Raw genomic sequence first — 17,484 nt, 5'->3', positions numbered from 1 at the left:
TAAATATATAGGTATCCAGCATCAGGGCTCCTAAATATATAAAACACTGATAGAAATGAAGGGAGAAATAGTACTACAATAATAGTTGGAGACTTCAATACACCACTTTCAATACTGGACAGAACATCTAGAAAAAAGATCAACAGGGAAGCAGAGGACATGAGTGACACTATAAACCAACTAGACTTAGCAGACATATATAGAACACTCCACCCAAAAATAGCACAATATACATTCTACTCCAGTGCACATGGATCATTCTACCAAATAGACCATATTTTAGATCACGAAGTGAGTCCTGATTAATTTCAAAAGATTGAACTCATACAAAGCATTTTCTCTGACCGCAACAGAGTGAAGCTAGACAACAGTAACAGAAAAAAAGTGTGAAAATACAAAAACATATGGAATTAAATAATGCACTATTAAACTACCAAAGAGTCAAGGAAGAAATTACAAATTTCTTAGAATCAAATGAAAATGAAAGCACCACGTACCAAAACTTATGGAATGCTGCAAAGGCAGTACTCAGGGGGAAACTTATAGAAATAAATGCCTACATAAAAAAAGAAGATTTCAAATTAACAGTCTAACTTGACAACTCCAGGAACCAGAAAGAGAAGAGCAAACTAAGCCTAAACCTAACAGGAGAAAAGAAATAACAAAGATCAGAGCAGAAATGAATAAAATAGAAAAGAGAAAAAGAATAGAGAGAATCAATAAAACCAGAAGTTGGTTCTTTGAAAAGATCAATAAAATTAACAAACCTTTAGCTAGACTGACAAAGAAAAGATGCAAATAACCAAAATAAAGAAAGAGACATTACAACTGACCTGATAGAAATAAGAATTATAACAAAATATTATGAACAACCATATAGCAACAAACTCAATAACCTAGATGAAATGAACAAATTCCCAGAAGCACACAACCTACCCAAACTGACAGAAGAGGAAATAGTCTTACCAGACCAAGAACAAATGAAGAGATGGAATCGGTGATCAAAAACCTCTCAACAAAAAAAAAGTCCAGGACCAGGTGGCTTCACTGGGGAATTCTACCAAATAGATAGTGAAGAATTGACACCAGTACTATTTAAACTCTTCCAAAAGATAGAGAAGGAAGAAATACTCCCTAATTCGTTCTATGAAGCAAGCATGACCCTGATGCCCAAATCAAAGACGCCACAGAAAAAGGAAACTACAGGCCAATATCTCTTATGAGTATAGATGCAAAAATCCTCAACAAAACACTAGCAAACAGAATCTAACAGCATATTAAAAGAGTCATACACCATGACCAAGTGGAATTTATTCCAGGAATGCAGGGATGGTTCAACATTAGAAAATCAATAAACGTAATACACCAAATCAAAGGAAAAGAACCACATGATCATCTCTATGAATGCAGAAAAAGCATTTGCTAAAATCCAACACACTTTTTTGGTGAAAGCCCTCAAGAAGATCGGAAGAGAAGGTAAACTCCTCAATATGATTAAGGGCATATATTAAAAACCAACAGCCAACATTACACTTAATGGAGAAAAGCGGAGCTTTCCCCTTGAAATGGGGAACAAGAGTACCCGTTCTCACCCCTTCTATTCAATATTGTATCAGAAGTCATAGCCAGAGCAATAAGACAAGAAAAAGAAATAAAAGATATCCAGATTTGAAAAGAAGAAGTAAAATTATCTTTTTGTGAATGATATGATCCCATACATAGAAAATCCCAAATTGTCCACAAGAAAACTTCTAGAGCAAATAGAGGAATTTAGCAAGGTTGCAGGGTGCAAGGTTGGGTTTCTATACACCAGCAATGAGAAATCTGAAAGGGAAATTAGGGAAACAATTCCATTTACAATAGCATCTAAGAGAATAAAATATGTAGGAACAAGCCTAACCAGGGACATGAAGGACTTAAATAATGACAACTATAAACACTGCTGAAAGAGATTAAGGAAGACTTAAATAAATGGAAAGATGTTCCATGGTCATGGACTGGAAGACTTAATATTGTTAAGATGTCAATACTACCCAAAGCAGTTTATAGATTCAATGCAACCCTGATCAAAATTCCAACAACCTTCTTTACAGAAATAGGAAACTAATCCACAACTTTATATGGAAAGGCAAGAGGACCCAAATAGCTAAAACAGTGCTGAAAGAGAAGAACAAACAGGAGAACTCACACTTCCTGATTTTAAAACATTATAAACAGACACAGTAATCAAAATAGCCCGGTACTAGTATAACAATAGACACACAGACCAATGGAATAGAATTGAGAGTCCAGAAATAAACCCACACATCTCTGATCAACTGATTTTTGACAGGGGCACTAAGTCCATTCATTGGGGAAAGAAGAGTCTCTTCAATAAATGGTGCTGGGAAATTTGGATTTCCACAGACAGAAAGTGAAACAGGATCCTTGCCTCACACCATACATTAAAACAAATTCAAAGTGGATTAAGAACCTGAACGTGCAAACTAAAACCATAAAATTCTTACAAGAAAAATTAGGGGCAATGCTGTCAGGCCTAGCTTTAAACAATGGATTATCTAGTACAATAACAAAAGCACAAACAGCAAAAGACAAAATAAATAAATGAGCCTCGTAAAAATTAAAAACTTTTTTCATCAGAAGACTTTACCAAAAAAGTGAAAAGACAAGCTACCAACTGGGAGAATATCTTTGGAAACAATATATCCAGTAAGAATCTAATAATCAAAATATATATAATACTTCAACAATTTAACAACAAAAAGACAAATAACCCAATCATAGAATAAGAATAGTCATTTCACCAAAGAGGACATCCAAATGGCCACCAAACAAATGAAAAGATGCTCAGCATTATTATTTTAAAAAAAAAAGAGTAGCCCAAAACAGAAACTACATCCATCAAGCAACAACTTCCTATTCTTCCCTACCCCTAGCCCATGATCACCATTAATCTACTGTCTCTCTCTATGTATTTGCCTATTTTAGATATCCCATATAATTGGCATCATACAATAACTGTTTGGATAACTGTTTTTGATTCATTATAATTTTAGGTCTTTTTTTAAACTAATTTCAATTTGAAGAAATTTCACTCTACTTGAGAGCTGGAAGTGATAATAAAATTCTTAAAGCAATACTCATACTTAGAAATAAAACATGAATTTTACATATTGTGTTCAAATATTGTAATGGTCACATTTGATGTTATTGTTACTGCAGAAAATACTCCATTTTACTTTTACCATAAAAATCGTTATCACTTATAATTTTTACAATCTCTTGTAGGTTTTTGCTGGGTTTGCTTGTAGTAATATTTAGATCCATGCGGTATTTATTAAGATCTTTCAAATTTTCCAATGCTAGGTTAAAGAAAACCAAAAACCTCAATATGGTACTTACTTTGTTCAACTCTCTCTACAATCAAGGCCATATCTTGACCTACAATGATTGGAAAATCATCTCTATCAACATTACTTTGAGATTATTTGTCCCTGAATCTACTCCTTGGAGATCATGAAAACACTTTCACTTCCTTGCTCTAATTTTCTTATATTTTATTGGTATATCACTTTTGATTTCACATGTAGTTTATCTCTATTTGGCAAAACAACTTTCCTTAAAATTTAAAAGTATGTATTTTAATCCTTTGAAAAATTGTCACGCTTATGCTTTTGCTTACAAGCAGCAGTTCATATCAAGGAATTGTGGATAGCACAAACCCGGAATTGATTTCATTTTTCCAGCAAAGACCACATTTTGCTTTTTATTTGAGGGTCTTCTATTGTTTTATTTAGTACATCTTGTAAGGAGTCTTGGTGATACAATGGTTAAGTTACTCAGCTGCTAACTAAAAGATTGCGCTTTAAACCTACCCAGCGGCTCCAAGGGAGAAAAGACCTGGTGATCCCATAGGGATTAAGGAAAAAAAAAAAATCCATTGTCATTGAGTCGATTCTGACTCATAGTTACCCTATGGGATGGAGTAGAGCTGCTCCATGGGGTTTCCAAGGTCGTAGTCTTCGGTAAAGATTTGCAGTCTTGGAAATCCTATGGGGGCAGTTCTACTGTGTCCTTAGGGGTTCTCTCAATGGCAAGGGGTTTGTTTGTTTTTTTTTGTTTTAATTTTTATGGAGGGCAGCTGATGGCTTGAACCATCAATCTTTGGGTTGGCAGCCAAGCACTTAATCACTGCGCCACTGCCACCAGGACTTCTTCTGTAAAGATTACAGCCAAGAAAACCCTATGGGGCAGTTCTACTCTGTCACATGGTGTTATGGTTTGAATTGTGTCCCTGGATATGTGTGCCAACTTGGCTAAGCCATGATTCCCGGTATTGTGTGGTTGTCCTCCATTTTGTGATCTGATATTTCTGCGTTGTAAATCCTAACTTCTATGTTGTTAATGAGGCAGGATTACAGGCATTTATGTTAATGAGGCAGGACACAATCTACAGGATTAGGTTGTATTTTGAGTCAATTTCTTTAGAGATATAAGAGAAGGGACCAGAGAGGAGAGGGACCTCATACCACCAAGAAAGAAGAGCTGGGAGAGGAGCACGTCCTTTGGACCCAGGGTTCCTACACTGAGAAACTCCTAGATTCACGGGAAAACTGATGAAAAGGGCCTTTCCTCAGAGCCAATAGAGAAAGAAAGCCTTCCCTCGGGGTGGGTGCCCTGGATTTGGGCTTTTAACCTCCTAAACTGTGAGAGAATAAATTCATTTGTTAAAAAAAAAGGCGGAGGGGGGGAAGTTGCTGAGGCTGCTTATGTACAACCAAGCGCCTCATGGGATTTGTTTCCTTGGTTTGGCAGTTTAGGGTTATGGTTTCATGGGACATCTCAGTTAATTGGCCTAATGACATATTTAATGTTTCTGTTCTACCTCCTAGTTCATTGTGTAGTGCCTGAGGTCTTAAATGATTGCAAGTAGCCATTCGAGGCACAACAACTGGTCTCTATTCACTTGGAGCAACACAGGAAGAAGGAGAGTCATAGGAGGAGGATATGGAATGTCTGGCTAATTGACTCTATGAACAACTGCCTCCTTTGCCATGAAACCAGAAGAACTGGATGATCCAGCTACCATTTCTGAACATTTTGATTAAGGATTCCACAGAAGAATCTTGATCAAAAGGGGGGATATGAACAACAGAATTTCTGCATTTTCAAATTCACATGGACTTTAGACTTTCTGGAGCCATGGAGGGTGGATGAACCCCTGAAACTGTTGCCCCAAGATAATCCTTGAAACTTGAACCAAAAATATCCCCTGAAGTCTTCTTAAAACCAAACAATAGTTTAGCTTAACTAGTAAAAAAAAAAAGTCTGCTTTGAACATTATGCTCTTTTAAGAACTATCTATGTGGGATCAAATTGATAACAGCAACTCAAAAGGCTGAAAGGGAACCTTAGGGAGCAGTGAGTTTATGTTAATGAACAACTCAAAAAGGAGGGTGAGAATGGTTGTACAACTTGAAGAATGTAATCAATGTCCCTAAATTGTACATGTATAGTCTGTTAAATTAGTATATGTTTTGCTGTGTATATTCTCAACAACAAAATAAATAAAATTTAAAGGAAAAATAAAAAATGCTTGTGTTTCTTGCATCTCTGCCCCCTGCCTCTCCTCAGAAGTAACCAGGATCCTAGATTCTTATCCTTTCATTCCTTCTCCCCTACCCAATCCTCCACGAGGGTAAGCTGAACCTAGTGACTTGTTTCTAACAAATAAATACAGTAAAGTGATGGGATATCACTTCCATGATTATATTACAGAAGATTGTTAACCACCATCTTGCTCACAGACTTTATTAACTTTCCCTCTTGCTGGCTCTGATGAAGTGAATTGTCATGTTGGAGGTGGCCACATGGCAAGTGAGGACAGCCACAGGCCAACAACCACGAAGAAACTGGGACCCTTAGTTCAACAGTCCTAAAGGGATTGAATCCTGCCAACAGCCAAGTGAGCTTAGAAATGGCTCCTTTCCCAGCTGAGTCCTCAGATGAGACCACAGCCCTAGCCAACACCTTAACTGCAGCCTTGTGAGAAACGCTGAAGCAGAGGGCCCAGCCAAGCTATGCCAGGACTCTTGACCCAGAGAAAGTGTGGGACAATAAATGTGTGTTGCTTTAAGCTGCTACATTTGTGGTAATGTGTTACACAGTAATAGATAATAGAGGTTCTTTTCCATTCTTTTGCTATTACACAGTTGCTGTGAACAATCCTGTCTCCCAGAATGCAAAGCTTAAGTTTCCCCTGGGGTATATGTTGAATATATGTCTAGGAGTGAAACTGCTTGGTCTCAGGATTCAACATTACTAGTAGCCAGCAAACAATGAGTTAAGGTCACACCGTGGCCATAGTGTCTTGGTCAGGTTGGAAGCTAAGCTTGGCCTCAGTCCATAGAACTTGGGATCAGTTTGTGGGCAGGGTCGGAAACCACACACAGGGCAAGTGAGGGATCAGTCCCTGGGCAATATTGAAGGTGAGTGTGGGGTCACAGTTGAGGAGAGTCTGAAGCCTATGCTTTGGGCAGGATTTGGACAGGATTGGAGGTCACTGTGAGGATGGGTTTAGGGATCGGTCTAGGGCCAGGGTTAGAAGTCAGGCTGTCAGAGTGCACAAGGCTTGATGCCTGGTGATATCATCAATCAACAGGCAGTGGCCACGCAGGCCTAGTCACCGCACAAGTGAGACCCAATCTGGGGTTACTCATAAGGCTCTTCCACACAAGGCTCTTTCACTGTGGGGGGGGGGGGGGGGGGCCTTGGAAGGGTGAACAGGAACAGCTGCAGAGAGAGAAAGCAGGCACAAGAAAGAAAGCACACCACCTTTAATAGAGGCATCCTGGTCTCACATCCCCTAGACACTCCCAAGTGTACCCATTGGGTGGGAAGGGCTATTGGCATAGGTGCAGCCATGTCTCCCCCACTCCTGGCTGAGCCCACTCCTTACCCCTTCCTCTCCAAACTCTGATGTCTCCAGCTGCGAGTTGGGCCCCAGGTGAGAGCCCAGGAGGGGCGAGGGAGACCCTTGGCTACCAGGGGCAGCTTCCCGCATGGCCGAGAGCATAGAGAACCAGACTGGATGGAGACACTGCCGTCCTCGGAGCTGGGCAGGAACCCGGTTCTGGGGCTAAGGACTGAACCTGAGGGCCGCCTTACAAGGCCCAGTGCCGGGAGCTCCAAGGTGGCGTCCCCGACGTCATCAGGCACTGCTTTGGGGGGCGTGCCAGGTCTCTGCACGCAGCTTCTGGGTTCTAGAAAGCGGTCTATTCTCCTGGCCCACACGGAGTGGAAGGAGGCGGATCAGTCCGGGTGCACGGCTCCAAAGGCTACTGTCTGGCCGCCTCCCACCCTCACCCCACCCAAAGGAAGTGGGCTCTCGGACTCAGGACGCTAGTGCGAGCGACTGGCTCCGCCTGCCCAGTCATCCGTCTGCCTGTGAGTGGGTGGGTCTTGGTGTTTTGGCTCCGGTACCGGCATCCCTGCGCTGCCCATGGCGACCGCTCACCGCTGCTTCCGCTGCGCCTGCTGGAGCCTCCGGGAGAGGTCGTCGATGCGCACGTTTTTGAGCTGGAGCAGGTGCTCCAGGCGCCTCACCTTCATCTGCAGGACCTGGACCACGAACGCAGAGGTCAAGCCTGGCGACCTACTGCCCCTGCCCCCACCTCTGTTGGCCCCCAGTCCCCGTGCCTTCCCAGTGCGCCCTCACCTGCACCGTCTCCTGCGAGGCCAACAGCTCCTGATCCTTCTCAGCGATCTGAAGGATGAAGCTTGGGTCGCCCTGCAGCGCCTGGCTGTATCCCGGAGGCCTGGGCGCAGGCAGCCGGCCCCCCCTGGGGTGCGGTCAAGTAAGAAGCAGCTAAGCGGAGGCCTGGACCTTGGCCCCCGCCCTCACCCATCCAGTGCCTCCGCGGCTGCTCCTCTTTCTCTCTTTCCTGCCTTCTTCCTCCCAGGCGCAGCATGCCCCCCACGGCTCCCCTCCCCCCAGAGACCACCAGGGCTGGTGAAGTCAGGAACCTCCAGCCACAGCAGCCCTTACTTGAGTGGTCCTCCTCCCTGTGGTTCTGGGGCACCTTCTCCTCGGGCCTTCTGGGACAAATCTGAGAGGAGGCACGTGGAGGAGTGACCCTGCTGCCCTCCCTCCGCCCCACCCCTTTCACGAGTGATAAAAGTGAGGCTGCCTACCCACATCCATGTAGCCGCTGCCATCCTGGGGAGCCAGCTCCTGAAAGAACCCCGGGTCCACTGTGAGCCCGAGCTTGCCCATCCCCTAGGAGCCCCGGCCCCTTATGTGATTCCCCAGGCCAGGCTCTCTTTAACCAGGCACTTATCACCAAGGCGGGGCTTTTCGCAGCCTGCTAAGCCCCCTCTCACCCCCGCCCCCAGGCTGAGCTGTTGGAGATGTGGAGGCGGGGTGGCACCTGCGAGGAGCCCAAGCCCTGCTTCCTGCGCCTCTGCCGCTCCTCCAAGCGCTGCCGTAGCGGGATGAGCACCAGCTCCACCACGCCCGGGGCGCACTGCGCGATCTTGCGCATCACGTCCTCCGGTACTGAGAAGTTTAGCTTATTCAGCACTTTCCTGGGGGGCAGACAGGGGGGACGGTGGACTGGGTCCTGGGGTAATGAAGGGAGGGGATGGAGAGTGGGTGCAGCAGTCTCAGTCCTATGCAAGCAGCCCTGGGGGAGCTGAAGGACGCCACATCTGAGCCGTTCTACTTGGGTGTCCCGAGGTTCCTTGTTGCCTCCCCAGTGGAAGCGTCTCTTGATTTTGTTACCAGAGGAATTCTGTCAGCGTTGGCCCTCCCCACCCTGCCATCAACACCCTCCCCCACAGAAGGCGGAGCTGCTAGGGCGGTCCTTCTTGGGGAGAGCAGTAGGGGCTGGAGATTCCCACCTGGGACCCAAGTATTCTCCTACCTATTCAGGTGACCCCAGTTGCTGAGCTTCTGCTGGAGAGAGTTGGCCGGGACATAATTGTGCATCTCCACCATCTTGGGAAAGTAAAACTTGACGATCTCCGCAACCAGGACTAAGAGCCGGGGTGGGGCAGACATGGAGGGTGGGGGGATGGATGAGGGAGAAGGAGGTGGGAAAAGAGAAGGATGGAGTGGGAAAATTAGGGGTGGCAGCATTGTGGGGCCAAATGGAAAGGTGGAGATGTGGAAAGGAGGAGAGCAGTAGGGAGGGAGGTGTGGAGGAGAAGAGGGGAGGGGGACAAAAAAGGAGTGATCAGGGGGAGAAGACAAAGGGTCCAGCATACCCCAGAGAAGCTGCATGCCTTCCCCCATTAACTGAGAGCAGGGGGAAGCTGAGGTCTCTGGTCAGCTAGCGGAGAATGAGTATCCAAGGGAGCCCTTCAGGATCCTGGCCCCACCTAGGCATTCACCCATATGTGTGTGTGGGTGTGTGCACATGCACACACACACACTCCAACACCAAAGTCCCAGGAGAGACTCATGCAAGCAGAGACCTTCCTACAGATACACACATAGGACAGATGTGTAGACACAGGACACACACATATGCCCAGACACACATACACAAGCACAAAAAGTCACATATGCACATAAGCCCATTGCCATCGACTCTCTTCCGACTCATAGCAACCCCACAGGAGAGAATAGAACTGACCCATGGGGTTTTCAAGGCTGTAAATCTTTAGGGAAGCAGACTGCTACATCTTTCTTCCTGGAGTGGCTGGTGGGTTCAAACTGCCAACCTTTCAGTTAGCAGTTGAGGCTTAATCACTGCACCACCAGGGCTCCCTCATATGCACGTAGCCTCCCTAAATGTACACACACACAGACACATTCGTTGAAATGCCCAAAGAAATCCCCAGCCACCCAAACACACAGACGCTGACACAATCACATAATCACAAAGAAACATATATGCCCACAGACCCCCACACATACATATACAGGACAGAACGTGCTGACAAATATGGATACACAGATACTTAGATTTCCACAAGACAGGCATACAACACACACACAGCTATGCACGTGCACACACACAGAGAAGCACAAAGACAAAACAAGCACACATCTTAGTCACTGAAGTCCAGGAAGGAGTCATAGAGTCACACATTCAGAGACACATATGTACACACACAGCACACATGCATACAAGATAGAACATGTCTCAATACACACGTCCAAATTCCGACTGATACACAAAGAAAACACACACACAGCTTTATAACTGAAGTCCCAGGAAGCAGTCAGATCTCTCCGCACCCTCCAAGCACAGAGAGACACGTATGCACACAGACCTCTTACACTCGTACATAACAGACAGAACATGTAGACACAACGGAGACACACAGCACACACACGGGCGCACACACTCACACAGGCGAGCACTCACACAACGGCGCACACCTCCGTCACTGAAGTCCCGGGAAAGGTTTCGCTTGGGCCGGGACAGAGGGATGTTGTCTACCCACAGGTACAGCTGGTGCAGTGCTTCCTCGTCCACACTGCCCGCCATTGGCGCCCCGGCAAAGCCAGGGGGTTCCAGCCGTACAGTGGCCAGCCTTAACCTCGCAACCTTTCAGGCGCTTCTTCTTCAGCCGCTGCGGGCGTCCAGACTCGCCCAGACTCAGAGACCCGAGTCCCAGCTGGGAGCGGCCATATTGTTTTGCAAAACCATAGCAACCACCCGACTCGCCAGGGAGCAGGGGCTTCTGGGAGTTGTAGTTTTTCTCCCGCTACCTCCTCCCAGGCCCCAGCTTTGAAAAGGTGGTTAGGGGTCCTTGTCTCTCCCTCCTCCCCAAGAAGGCATCACCTCTATGCCCAAGCCACCTGCTGTCCAGCCACTGGCCCGCTCTGCGACATGCCAAAGCCTACAAGGCCCCAAGAACCCCTGCGCTAGCAGCAGCCAGGGCAAACATCTCCCTTCTGGGCCCTTTAGCAGTCAGAGAAGGCAGCTTCACATTCCCATGATTGTCTTTCGGGGCGTGGCGGGGGGTGGGGGGCGAGATCTGCTGTTAATAATCTGGACTGTGTGCTAGGCTGCTATAATGCCTCTTTGCTGTGTCCCTCCCCAAAGCTCTGTGCTCATAGGGCTGTGGCCACCTCCCTCCCAGCTGTGTCCTGGTAGGGTATTTAATAGGCCATTCAGACTTCCAGAGAGAACACAGCTAGTGCCGGGGGCAGGTCACTTAACTCCTCAACCCTGCTCTTCCTTTGTGAAATGAGGATGGTTCTTACCTATTTGTCCCAATGGGGTAATAAAAGAGCTTTACAAACCACAAAAGTGTTGGTATTTTACAGAAGACCTGTATTTGTGTGGGGACTGGGAGAATGGGGGTTGGTTAAAGGTTGAAGAACTTCAAGAGCTCTTGTACTCACTTCCAAAACCTTCATCTCCCCTTCAAGGGCAATACTTCGTGGATTAGAAATTGATTCAAATCAACTTGGAATCAACTGGAATCAATCATTTCCATTTGAAAACAGCACTACACTTAATGAGGGTTAGGAATATGGACCCCTCAGTGAAGAAACGGTACAGAATTTTAGCAGCACTTCCAGGGCCAGCTTGGGTGGAAAACTTTCTTCCACCAGATTAGCTGTGTGGCTTTGGGCACATTACAGCAACTCTCTGTGCCTGTTTTCTCATGGTTTTATCTACCTTATGGGGGCTTTGTGATCCAATCCACTTAAAATGCTTAGCACAGCAGCGAGGGTCCTATTAACATCAGCTGCCATTATTAATGAGATCATTCAGTTCCAGCACGAGGGTTATTGGCAGGAGACAAATGGAAGGGATGTGCCTTGCTGGCATTTGAGGTGAGGGACCTGGGTTGGAGGAGGCCACTGTTCTCACCTACTTATTCCAGAGCAGGTCACGGGGTAGACTAGGTTGCATTGACTTCTTGCTCTCCCAGGGCTCAAATTGGTGGTGTTGGCGATGGCTCAGTGAACCCCAATTGCGCTTTGCAGTCATTTAGTCTTGAAGCCTTGAAGGCCTGAAGGAGATCAAAGTGCCAGAAATGTGGAAGGCCTTTCGGTGTGGGGACAATCACCCACATTCTTGTTCTAAAGTCATGCATGGTGGCCTTGCCTTTCTAAAAGAGAACACACCCAGCACAGGCAAGGGACAAAAGATGACCTAGACTTTCCCCCTTCCTAACATTCCAGGGTGGGGAGAGGAGGAACTGCAGGGGTCACGTGCCAGCCCCAGCTGAGGTGGGAAAACCGGTTTGGGGGCCCAGAGTTGCCTGCTCTGTTCAGGCTCAGGCCCTCCCCAGGCTGGAACCACTGGGCTGAGGGCCTCGCTGAGGGAGGGTGAGGAGGGGAGGGGCTGGGTCTGAAAGCAGGGGTGGAATAGCAGAAGGGCCAGGATAAGAAAGGCCTGTCTTAGCCTTTGACTGGCCCTCACCTAGAGGACACTGCACAGGGAATTGCCAACTCATCCTCAGCCTCTTGGGGGTGTAATCTTTCCCCCCCAATTTCATGGGCCAGCATTTTCACCTTTCTCCTGTCACTGCCCCCAACAGTGGCCACCAGACTGGAGATGCCATCACTGAAAGGCCTAAAAAGCTCCTTCCTAAATCACTAAGGAGGCCTGGTGGTGCGGTGGTTAAGAGCTCAGCTACTCATCAAAGCTCGACAGTATGAATCTACCAGCCACTCCTTGGAAACCCCATCGGGCAGTTCTGCTCTGTCCTAGAGGGTCGATATGAGTTGGAAGTGACTCAACGGCAAGGAGTTTGGTTTTTTGGTTTGGTAAAGCACTAAAGGTAAACTAAACACTGACCCACCAAGCTATATAATCTGGACCACAGTTGCTGCCCCAACACCCCTTTCTTTCTGTCCTTCTGGCCTCCTACTGCAAGGGCCTTCTTTAGCCAGCCTTGGCGGGCCTGGAAACCCTGGTAGCACAGTGGTTAAGAGGTACAGCTGCTAACCAAAAGGTCAGCGGTTTGAATCCGCCAGACGCTCCTTGGAAACTGTATAGCAAAGTTCTACTCTGTCGTATAGGGTCACTATGAGTCGGAATCAACTCGACGGCAACGGGTTTAGTTTTTGGTTTTGGCAGTCCTGGTACCCAGATAAGTGCTGTTTGATCTGGCCCGACAGAGACTATTAGTGCCCTCCCTCCAATCCCAGCCAAATGACCCCAACCTTCTAACTCCAAAGCAAGCCCAACTCCGGTGTACCAGAGACTCCTCCCCAAGCCCCACATAATATTTAGAGACAATGTTGACAGCTCCCGCTGCCCCTCACCCCAGTCAGGACCTAGACTTTGGCCACCCTCTCAACACTTGCTTCCACATCTCACCAGAGCAGGGGCCAAAAGGAACCAGGAAAGGACGTGCCCCCAAAACAGACGCAAGCCCAGACCATGAAGGATGCACCTTTGGCTGTTAAAATGTTCACCCCCCACAAAAGGGCGGTGGACAGATTTATTGAATTCAAACTGCGAAAGAAGCAGCTGAAGGCCGGACTCTGGGCCCAGCCCCAGGCTGCTCTGCCCAGGATGGGGCCCTGCCAGAGAGGGATGAGAGGCATGGGGCCTGTAGCTGCCCACTTGGGAAGTACCCATTATCGCTCCCTTAGAGGGCCTCTTGGGAATCTCCAATCTGGAAAGAAAACCAAAGGCCAAAGTAACATGGACTGAGCCAGAAAGGGAACTGGGGAGGTGGGAAAGCAGGCAGAGGCAGGCTCAGGAGCCTGCAGTGAGTTAGAACTGTGCTTCTCAAGGCGGCGTGTCGGGGTGGGGCTACCAGCCTTGGGGGGCCTAGGCTGGACCTTCTTCTGGGAGCCCTTCCCAGAATGGCTTTGGGGTCCCCCCCCAACCAAGGACCTGGTGTGGATGGCAGAGGGGACAGGCACTCTCTGGCCAGGAGCTTCCAGGGCCTATCCCTGGGTGCTGCTATGGTCTAGTCCATTGATGGCATGGTGTGGTAGCACCAGACAGCTCCCCACCCACTTCACCTGGTCCCCCAGGCCCATGGGCAAAGAGGGGGGAAGAGGATTCTGAGAAAGAGGCAACAAGCAGGCAGTGAGGCTGACCCCAGCTCCAGCCCAGACCCTACCCAGGTAAACTGGGTCTGTCACAGGGCAGGGAAAGCAATACTAAAGGATCGGGAGCTCCCCACCCTGGTTTCATCCACAGCAGCTGCTCTCTGCATTGGCGCTGCCACATCTGGATTGGGGGCATGGCTAGACCCAGTGGTTCAGCTCTGATGCCCAAAACCCCACACTCCCACCTGCCTGGCATGGTTCTTCTTGGTCACATGGACCAGATCATGTTCCAAGTGGAGAATGTGGCTCTGCACACGGTCGTCAATAGGGAAGGAGGTCAGGTACCTCTTGACCATGGCAAAGTAAGCCATGGCCTCCCCAAAGGTGGGCACAGGCACCTCCTCACCATCCTCCTCATCATCATCTTCTTCGTCTTCATCTTCCTCATCCTCCTCCTCATCTTCCTCCTCGTCCTCACTGTCCGACTCGGAGTCCTCCTCACCTTCCAGGAAATGAAAGGTAGGACACTGGGCCTCCTCCTGGGCACCATAGCCCCCGAAGCTGCCACCAGCCTCCACTACTCCCTGGGCCCAGTCCTCAGCATCCAAGCCCTCAGAGGAGCTTTCCTCCTCGTCTTCCTCCTCCTCTTCATCACTGTCATCAGCATCGCCCTCCTCCTCCGCCTCCTCTTCCTCTCCCAGCTCCTCACCCTCCCCACCCTCCTCCTCTCCTTCCTCCTCGCCTTCTCCCTCCTCCCCTCCCTCCTCCTCCTCTTCTTCCTCTTCCTCCTCCTCCTCCTCTTCTTCTTCCTCCCCCTCACTCTTGAGGGCAGTAGTGATGGTAGCATCAGGGTCACCCCCGAAGCCAGCGTCACGAAAGCAGGAGGCTATGTCTGAAGGCTGGACGGCCTGCCAGGCTGCGGCCACAAAGTGCAGGGCCTCCATGAGGCCCAGCTGCAGGCGTGAGGGATCCTGGCTCTCTAGCGCAGCCATGGCCTTGAGCAGCATAGCCTGGCGGTAGTGGCCCTTCACCTGTTGGACCACTCCCCGCTCTAGCGGCTGCACAGTGCCTGATGGGAAGAAGGCCAGCTGCACATGCCGCAGGTTCGAGGTGTCCAGGGACTGGGCGGCCATGCGGCCGGCCAGCAGCAGGACACGGCGAGACTCAGCGGCCATGCGGGCATCCAGGGCCTTCAGGTACTTGGCCAGCACCTGGCTGGTGACACCGCCCTTAGAGTTAGCAGTGTAGTCGCAGGGCAGGCCGCCTTGGCCTGCGCGAGGCTTGGCCGACTTGCCCGCCACCAGAGGGGGCAGCTTCTCACTGCCGTCCGCGTTGGCGCACAGCAGGACGCTCAGGCGCTGGGTGGCCCTGCGCTCCCGGCCATCGCTGCCGCACAGCCCTGCGGCCTGGTCAGGCAGGAAGTCGTACCACAGACTGGTCTCAATAGCGCTGAACACGTCCTGCGAGGCGTAGCCCTCGACCACCGACGGCTGCTGCTCCTCCCAAGTGTGCCGGCCCGCGCCCCCGCCGCTGCCCTCCGAGGGCACGGGGGCCGGGCTGGCAGGCGCCGCCGGGCGCCGGGGAGCAGAGTTGCGCGCCCGGGGGCGGGGCACGCCGCTGCAGGACATCACACCGTGGCGCCGGCGGAAGCGGTCCAGCCAGCCGTTGGAGGCGGTGAAGTCGTCCATGCCCAGCTCCTCGGCTATCCGCAGCGCCTTCTCCTTGAGGATGATGCCCTTGACTGGCAGGCCGGCGGCGCGGATCTGCTGGAACCAGGCTATGAGCAGCCCCTCGAGCTTGTCGTAGGGCGACAGCTTGTTAGTCTTGCGGCAGGTGGAGGCCACGCCGTACTTGCGCTCCGACGCCAGGATGGCGCGCTTGTTCTTCAGGATGGTGCTCAGCGTGGACGGCGGGATGTTAAAGCGCCGCGCGATCTCGCCCTTGCGCAGGTCCGGGTTCTCTTCCACCTCCTGGATGATCCGCGACTTCTCCCGGAACGTCAGCTGCCGTCGCTTGGGGCCCATCCCGGCGCGCCCCCCGCCCCGGGGCCCGGCGCCGCCGCCCTGGGGCGGGGGACCCGGGCCCGCGGCGGGGGGCACCTGGCGGCCGCTCCCGCGCACCCCGCCCGAGACAAAGCGGCTCGGGGGGCGGCGGGCGGGGCGGCGACCCGGCCGGGCCGGGGCACCTCCGGGGGCGCCGGCGGGCGCGGCGCCGGCCGGGGGCAGCGGGCAGCAGGCGAGGACGGACGGGTGGGCACCGAAGGCAGGAAGTGGCGCGACGCGGGGCGCAGGGAGCGCGGCGAGTGGGGCGGAGCGGGCGGAGCGGGATCTCGCGGGAAGCGCGCGGACGCCGAGCACCGCCTCCCCGCCCTCCGCGCCCCCCCGCCGCCGCTCGGACCCGCCGGGTGGGGGCGCTGCGGCCTGCGGGACCCGCCGAGGCTCCGGTGTCCGGCGGCCGCCGGGCAACTGCATGGACTGCTGCTTTAAAAGAATAGCAGCTCTGTTTTTTAAGGTAAAAATAACCCACGTTTATTGAGGAAACGGAGAAATAACAGAAAGCTAAAAATCACCTTTCACTCCAGCACCTGGGAGGTGCGCAGGTAACATTTTGATACATTTCCTTCCAGTCTTTTCTCTAGGCGCATACAGCTTTTTTTTTTTTTTTTTTAATTTATTGTATAAAACTGGCATCAGACGTCTCGACTAACTGGCACCTCGGGCTGTTTTACCTGGCATCAAGTGATGAAATGTTGCCATATTGGTAATGATTGCCAACATGATTTTTAATGGTTGTATGATGTTCCAGTTTATGGATATATTGTAATCTTGTAAAATCGGTGCAACTGTTTTTATACTTTAGGTTATTTTTATATGCAGCATTACAATTTTCAATTTATTTAATGGTCTTTTAAATTGCATTTTAAAAAGATCTAGTAATTCCACAATCGGAAACATTGGTAACATCTCAGCGTGTCACTTTCCGGGCTTTTCCATGCGCGTACCCTTGAACTGTATGTGTCTGGACCTACAGAAATGTCACGTGCGTACATAAGCACATATAGGCATGAATCCTGGAAACCTCCCCCTCTTGCTCAAAACACATAAAAATGATAAATTCTTAAAACCGTTAATGCATTAAGGTATTTTTAAGAATCTCTTAGAGCAAACAGCAAAACACAAGCAGTAGGCAGAGGGAAAGGCTGTGTGACACAGGGGGCCAGGGAGAGGATCCGGGGTGGATGAGGCTGCAAGCAACTGGCTGCAAGCAACTGACAGAGAAGAAAACGACCAAGGGTGGAGTCCTGGGTGCTCTAAGGTTAGGGGCTCATGAAAGGACCACAAGAAACTCGGGAGGAGGGGCTGATGTGATAGAAGGAATATCAGGCCAGTGTGGGGTTCTGGACCCCATGGGAAGAAAGTGAAAGCACCCCTGCTTGTGAAGTGAAACATCTTTTCATTTATTTATTGGCTGTTGGAATTGTGTGAATTTTCCAGTCATATGGG

The 17,484-nt window shown here is 49.8% G+C and overlaps 2 protein-coding genes across 2 annotated transcripts; both read right to left on the bottom strand.

Moving 5' to 3' along the window:
• Positions 1–6,830: 6,830 nt before the first annotated feature.
• SPEF1 (sperm flagellar 1) lies at positions 6,831–13,735 on the bottom strand. The gene is made up of 7 exons (XM_064275826.1): positions 10,391–13,735; positions 8,925–9,036; positions 8,430–8,586; positions 8,194–8,233; positions 8,048–8,108; positions 7,718–7,841; positions 6,831–7,620 (listed from the first exon to the last, which is right to left on the bottom strand). Exons 1-7 carry the CDS (start codon positions 10,497–10,499, stop codon positions 7,513–7,515), a joined length of 711 nt encoding a protein of 236 aa, XP_064131896.1. The 5' UTR covers positions 10,500–13,735; the 3' UTR covers positions 6,831–7,512.
• A 25-nt stretch (positions 13,736–13,760) lies between these two features.
• Positions 13,761–16,039, bottom strand: CENPB (centromere protein B). Its single transcript, XM_064275824.1, has one exon. It carries the CDS (start codon positions 16,003–16,005, stop codon positions 14,194–14,196), a length of 1,812 nt encoding a protein of 603 aa, XP_064131894.1. The 5' UTR covers positions 16,006–16,039; the 3' UTR covers positions 13,761–14,193.
• Positions 16,040–17,484: the final 1,445 nt, after the last annotated feature.

The sequence above is a fragment of the Loxodonta africana genome, chromosome 24 (genome assembly GCF_030014295.1).
Source record: "Loxodonta africana isolate mLoxAfr1 chromosome 24, mLoxAfr1.hap2, whole genome shotgun sequence".
NCBI lineage: Eukaryota > Metazoa > Chordata > Mammalia > Proboscidea > Elephantidae > Loxodonta > Loxodonta africana.
This window is presented reverse-complemented; position numbering and strand designations above follow the sequence as displayed.

Excerpts from the sequence above, each read along its gene's own strand:
- SPEF1 (XM_064275826.1), bottom strand. The coding sequence starts at position 10,499 with ATGGCGGGCAGTGTGGACGAGGAAGCACTGCACCAGCTGTACCTGTGG. Across the intron at positions 9,037-10,390 it reads CCGGGACTTCAGTGACGGAG|TCCTGGTTGCGGAGATCGTC; the intron begins GTGTGCGCCGTT and ends CCCGGCTCTTAG. Across the intron at positions 8,587-8,924 it reads AACTGGGGTCACCTGAATAG|GAAAGTGCTGAATAAGCTAA; the intron begins GTAGGAGAATAC and ends TCTGCCCCCCAG.
- CENPB (XM_064275824.1), bottom strand. The coding sequence starts at position 16,005 with ATGGGCCCCAAGCGACGGCAGCTGACGTTCCGGGAGAAGTCGCGGATC.